This window comes from Anomaloglossus baeobatrachus, chromosome 9 (genome assembly GCF_048569485.1).
Source record: "Anomaloglossus baeobatrachus isolate aAnoBae1 chromosome 9, aAnoBae1.hap1, whole genome shotgun sequence".
NCBI classification, from domain to species: Eukaryota; Metazoa; Chordata; class Amphibia; order Anura; family Aromobatidae; genus Anomaloglossus; species Anomaloglossus baeobatrachus.
This window is the reverse complement of record NC_134361.1, coordinates 196,887,424-196,894,254: the sequence shown is the minus strand read 5'-3', so window position 1 is coordinate 196,894,254 and position 6,831 is coordinate 196,887,424. Positions and strand designations below refer to the sequence as shown.

Below are 6,831 nucleotides of genomic sequence, written 5' to 3'. Positions count from 1 at the left end.
ATTTGTCAGAAGGAGTAGAGACAGAAGCTATCGCTGATTGGTTGCAGGGATCACATGACATAACAACGTCACACGATCCCCAGGAGAGCGAATGCCGGCAACCCTGGAACAGCACTGTCACCGGAGGTGAGTATAGTTATTACAGTATATCACAAAAGTGAGTAAAACCCTTAGTGAAAATGTCCAAATTGTGCCCAAAGTGTCAATATTTTGTGTGGCCACCATAATTTTTTAGCATGGCGTTAACTCTCTTGGGCATGGAGGTCACTAGAGCTTCACAGGAGCCACTGGATCATCTTCTATGCTCCATGACAACATCACAGAGCTGGTGGATGTTAGAGATCTTGCGCTCCTCCAGCTTCTAATTGAGGAGGCCTGACAGATGCACGATAGCAGTGATCCTCAACTCCAGTCCTCAAGGCCTACCAACAGATCATGTTATCAAGATTTCCTCAGTATTGCACAGGGAATAATTCCAGCACCTAAACCTGATCTTCTGTTGGTCCTTGAGAACTGGAGTTCAGGAACACTGCTCAAAAGGGTTTAGGTCTGGGGACGCTTGGCCAGTCCAGCACTCAGTTTCTTTAGCTATGCAATGGTCGACTTGGAGGTGTTTGAGGTCGTTATGTTGGAATCCGAGGGAAGGAGATCATGCTCTTTTTCAGTATGTCACAGTACATGTTGGCATTCCTGGTTCCCTCAATGAACTGTAGCCCCCACAGCCGGCAGCTCTCAAGCAGCCCCAAAGCATGACACTCCACCATCATGTCTGACTATAGGCGGGACACACTTGTATTTATCCTCGTCACCTTGTTGCCGCCAAACACACTGACACCATCTGAACCAAATAAGTTTATTCAGGACTCATCAGATTACAGGGCATGATTCCAGTTAGCCATGTCCTTAATCTGTTTGTCTTCAGGAAACTGCAGGTTTTCTTGAGCATCATCTTTAGAAGAGGCTTCCTTCTGGGATGACAGCCATGCAGACCACTTTGATGCAGTCTGCAGCGTATGGTCTAAGCAATAACAGGTGGACCCCTCACCCCTGTAACCTCTGTGGTGTGCGGTGTATGGTCTGAGCACTGACAGGCAGACCCCCTACCCCTGTAACATTTGCAGTGTACAACGTATGGTCTGAGCACTGACAGGAGGAACCCCCACCCCTGTAACCTCTGCAGCAATGCTGGCAGCACTCACATGTCTATTTTGAAAAGATGACCTCTGGATATTACGCTGAGCTCATGCACTCAACTTGGTTGACCATGGTGAGCACTGTTCTGAGTGGATTCTGTCTTGTTATACTGCTGTATGGTCTTGGCCACTGTGCTGCAGCTCCGTGTCAGGGAGGTGGCAATCTTCTTATAGCCTTGGCCATCTTTATATATCTTTATATTCTTCAACAATTTTTTATTTTTTTCTGATCCATGTTGATTTTCCAGTGACCAGTATGAGAGAGTGTGTGAGAGATAACACCAAATGTAACACCCCTGCTCCCCAACCCCCCCCCCACCCCATTCACACCTGAGACCTTGTAACACTAATGAGTCACAAGACACCGGGGAGGGATAATGGCTAATTAGGCACAATTTGGCCATTTTCACTTTTGGGTGTACTCACTTTTGTTGCCAGCGGTTTAGACATTAATGGCTGTGTGTTGAGTGATTTAGAGGGCACCAAATTTACACTGTCATACAAACTGCACACTGACACTGTACATTGTATCACAAGGTCAGATATGCAGTGCTGTCCCATAAAAAATATAATATTTCTCAGCTATGAGTTCCATCCACCCCAGGTGCTGACTGTATCGTACAGCTGGCACTTCCCTCCATCAGCAGCGACAAGAGCTCAGATCGCTGCTGTTAAATCATTTCAATGTCACTGTCAATCTCTAACAGCGGCATTTTAAGTCACGCCATCTCAGTGGAACCTCCATTTGGACACTCATTGCCCCCAACAAGTTATTATAGGGTGCCAATGGATTGCCACAGCAGCCGGGAGTCTACCCAGGTCACCATCATGTCTGATCTCCTGCGGAGCACAAACCACAGGCCGGACTCCATAGGAGACAATGGTTTGTGCTGCGACTGCTGTCCTGAAGTATTGCAATCTTTAGAACAAGCCAATTTTTTATTTGATAGATTGGACTTTTCATGATGTCGCTATGGCAATTATTCTTATTTATTTTTAAATTATTGGAATTTTTATGGGGGTTTTTTTAGTATTTTTTTTCTTACTTTACACTATTCTTTACATTTTTTTAACAATTTGTTTGTTAAAAAAATAAAGTGAAAAAATACTAAAAGACAAACATTTCAATAATTTAAAAATAAAAAAAAATAAGTGCCATAGTAACATCATGATGTCGCTATGGCAATTATTCTTATTGTCCTATTTATTTATAAATTATTGGAATTTTTCTGTGTTTAAGTAATTTTTGTTTCATTTTACACTTTTTTTTTTTTTTTAATATAAAAATCTAATTTAAAAATAAAAAAAATAAGAATTGCCATATCGACATCATGCTGTTGCTATGGCACTTTTTCTCTTTTTTTTTTATTAAATTATTGGATTTTTTTGGGGGGGTTTTAGTATTTTTTTTCACTTTCACATTTTTTTTTATTTTTAACAAAGGGAAAAAAACTAAATTCCAATTTAAAAATGGATAACAAAAAAGTGCCATATCAACAGCATAATGTTGCTATGGCAACTAATCCTATTGTCCTATTTATACATTATTGGAATTGTTCTGGGGTTTTTTTTGTATTTTTTTTTTCACTTTACACTTTTTATTTTTTTTTTACTTTTCCCAAACAATTTGTTGTTTAAAAAAAATAGTGTAAAGTGAAAAAAAAAACTAAAAATACCAATAATTTAATGATGTCGCTATGGCAATTATTCTTATTTTTTCTATTGTCAACATCATGATGTCGCTATGGCATTTTGTTTTGGAAATTTTGTGGGGTTTTTTAGTACTTTTTTTCCACTTTTTTTTTTTTTGTTACTTTTAACGAACAATTTGTTTAAAAAAAAAAACCCATAAAAATTCCAATAATTAAAAATAAATAAGATTAATGACATCATTAAAATTCCAATCTATCAAAATAGAAAATGAATTAACTGGAATAGTAAACAATGAAAGAAAAAAAAAATCTAAATGCCAAAATTCTTGGGGGGGGGGGTTTTGGGTCGCTACACCTCTTCTTTTTTTTTCTTTTTCCTTTTTTAATTTTTTTTTATTTTTGTACTTTATGAGGTACAATGAAGATCCTCATCCAAAAGGTCAGAAAAGAAGACCCCCATATGGCTATGCAGAAGGAAAACTAAAAAAGTAATGACTCTTGGAAGAAGAGGAGGAAAAAACGGAAGTGCAAAAAAATAAATATATATATATATATATATATATAAAAAAATATATATAGATATATATATATATATATATATATATAGAAATATATATATATAGATATTTATAAATATATTTTTACATATATATATATATATAAAAATATATATATAGATATATATATATAGAAATATATATAGAAATATATATATATAGATATTTATAAATATATTTTTACATATATATATATATATATATATGAAAATATATATTTAATCTTTTGCAATAGTTTATTACACTTTTTTTTTTTTTACACCATTTGCTTTATGTAATCCTTTGTCCTGCACTGTGTATTACTGGCTGCAGAATGGGTTAACTGAGAAACTATCAGTAAGCTTTTTGGTCTGTTTGTGAGCTTTGTGACCACAGGCCACATCAAAGTTCAATGTGCCTGGAAATAAATGGTCTTTAAAAGCAAAACTGAGTACATTTTTTTAATAAAACCCACCATAAAAAAAAAAATAATAATAATTAATAATACTAAAAAAAGTAATAATATAATAATAAAGAAAATAAAAATAATAATACTACATAAAAATAATACTACTACTAATAATAATAAATAAAATATAATACTAAATAAAATAATAAAATAATACTAAATAAAATACTAAAAATAATAATAATACTACATAACAATAATAATAAAATAAAATACTAAAAATAATAACATAGTAATACTAAATAAAATAATAAAAAATAATTAATGATAATAATAAAAAATAATAAAAAATTATCCCCAAAGATGGAAAACTCCAGTGATGAACATTAAAGTGCTAGTGCAACCAAAATTGAGTGATCGCCTACCATGCTACCGATATGTTAATCATCTGAGCTAGTTCCGCCTACACTAAGATTCATTGGTTGATCTGAGAGTCAATTACCATGAAGGGCAGCATTGATTGGTTCGGCGTCTTGAAAGCATATCGATATCTGATTGGCTACCGTTCATGGCAACTGGTTTGTGATTGGTTGTTCGGCGTTATGCGGCCGATTGCTTCTGCGGCTGCGCGAAAGGAACGTGTGATACCGAGACCTGCGCCATGAATATCCGGAACGCACGGGTAACCGGGGTGTATTATCATAAAGGCTATCACGGGCCTGTGCTGGGGAGAAGCCCGGTGACTCGGTGTCTTTCGGAATAAATAGCTGTCACCTACCGAGCTTGTGAACCTGTATTATATCTGGTGCGAGGGGGGAGGGGAGGATTATGGCTGAATTTCCCATGATGCTCTGCGCTGTGTGGTGAGATTGTGAGGCCATTCGAGCACTTGTAGCCCTCCCTGGGGGATGTATAGGGGGACAGGAAGAATCAATGGTGGATTCCCAGCATGCACTGCAGGCTGTGATGACGTCATCCACTTGCTCCTCCCCTAGGCAATTGCATGAAGGGCAATTCCACAATCATTCGCACTGCAGAGAAAAAGGGTGATCCCGGCCTTTTCTTATGGTCGCGCGCCCAAGTTTTATTTTTAGGGAGTCACATTTAAAGGGATATTCTCATCCTCACAGAAGGATATTGTGTCGGATAGAGCGTGTAAAATCAAGCCCTTTCGCCATTTACCGCTTATTAAAATTTGCAATGGTTCTTGAGATATGAGCGCTTTTCTTTTGTTGATATCCTGTTGCCTAGGAGACCGACCACCTTCACTGTCCCGTTTGTAAGCACAGCGCTGAAGCCGGCCAGGATTATCAATGAGCTGCAGTGATCCTGCGCAGGTTCAATACAGTGCGTCCGAGATCAATTGTAAAGTGGGGCTCAGCATTGCACGTATTACGCTGGTTAGCAGCGGCGGTCGGTCTCCAAGGCAACGAGCTGTAACGAAAAGTGTTAATATCTCAAGAACGGCTGCTCATTTTAACAAGCAGTAAATTGCAAAATTGCTTGAAAAATTGGGACGGCCGGAGTGCTGACGTCAGCGATTCTCCAGCATGTCCAGAGAGAATGGATAGAGCAGCGCTCACTTAAAGGGGAATAGAGTGCAGGTCCAGGAGTCGGACCCCCACCTGTCTAACGGGTGTGACTTCTACCAGAAAAGCCCTTTTGTCTGAATCTTTCCCCCCTGTGTTTCTGCAGCCCGAGGACCTGATGAACATGCAGCACTGCAACCTGCTGTGCCTGCCGGAGAACTATCAGATGAAATACTACTTCTACCATGGACTGTCCTGGCCGCAGGTGACGCCATCATCATCATCATCATTTGTGCCGATTTGTAACCTCTACTTCCTACCTGGACCTAACCCTGACCACTGATGGCCGGACCCTTCCAAACGGCCGACTGCTGCACCATTCATTCTCTATGGGACCACCAGAAAAAGCCAAATGCTGCGCTCAACAACCCCATAGGGAATGAATGGAGCTGCGTCCGCTTCATTCATTCTCTATGGGGCTGCCCGGAAAAAGCCAAATGCTGCACTCAGCAGCCCCATAGAGAATGAATGGCGCGGTGACTGCCTTATTCTAAAAGATCAATCAACAAGTTATAACTTTTTTTTACCAGACAACTCCTTTAATGATCATTGTAGTTTTGACTCATTATATAAGTGCCAATTGACTTGTACAGTGCTGTGAAAAAGTATTCACACCCCGTAAACTTTTCTACATTTCTTTCACATTACACCCACAAACTTAAATGTATTTTATTGGGTGTTTATGTGATATCCCAACGCAAAGTAGCAAATGTTTTTATATTATATCTGTATTTATTATATTATGGGTATATAATTTTATTATATATTTTTTTATATATATATATATATATATATATATATATATTTATAAATTGTAAAGGAAATGATATATTGTTTCATAAATATTTGACAATATGAATAGGGACGTGCATTTGTATTCAGCCCCCCTGAGTTAATACTTTGTAAGTTTGTAGGACCACCTTTGGCTGCAGTGACTGCGGTGAGTCTTTTTGGGGACATCTCTCCAGCTTTGCTCATCTAGAGGTGACATTTTTGCTCCTTCTTTGCACACTCGCTCTCGCTCAGTGATTGGATGGAGACGTCATTTTCACGTCTTCTCACAGATTCTCGATGTGGTTTTGGTCTGGACTGTGACTGGGCCGTTTCCTGATGAAGCTGCTCTGTTAGGCTATGTGCCCACGGGAACAGTGTCCTGCAGATATATCCGCAGGACATTCCGCAGGTGCTCCCAATTCCCCCCCTATCCACCTCAGGTGTACCAATATACTTATGCTATCGCCTATATACCATTGCATCCTCTATATAAGTACCGCCCCCTCTTTGACGTTGCATTCTACAATTATTGCACTATATGGATATTTTCATGTATACACAGGTCATTACTGTAATATATATTTCTCTTTCATCTCATGCCCCTCCCTGTTATATAGGGCTATAAGCTGGGTTTTATACTGCATTTCACATCTATTATACCATATAGATATTTTCGTG

General features: G+C 38.4%; 1 protein-coding gene across 1 annotated transcript in view; it reads left to right on the top strand.

Annotated features, from left to right (window-relative positions):
* The first annotated feature begins 4,365 nt into the window (after positions 1-4,365).
* The window catches only part of LOC142251866 (N-alpha-acetyltransferase 10-like), a 7,332-nt gene continuing 4,866 nt past the window's right edge, over positions 4,366-6,831 (top strand). Inside the window, 2 exon segments of the mRNA XM_075324914.1 lie at positions 4,366-4,472; positions 5,486-5,621. Of these exon segments, the coding sequence (XP_075181029.1) occupies positions 4,452-4,472; positions 5,486-5,621 (157 nt within the window). The 5' untranslated portion in view covers positions 4,366-4,451.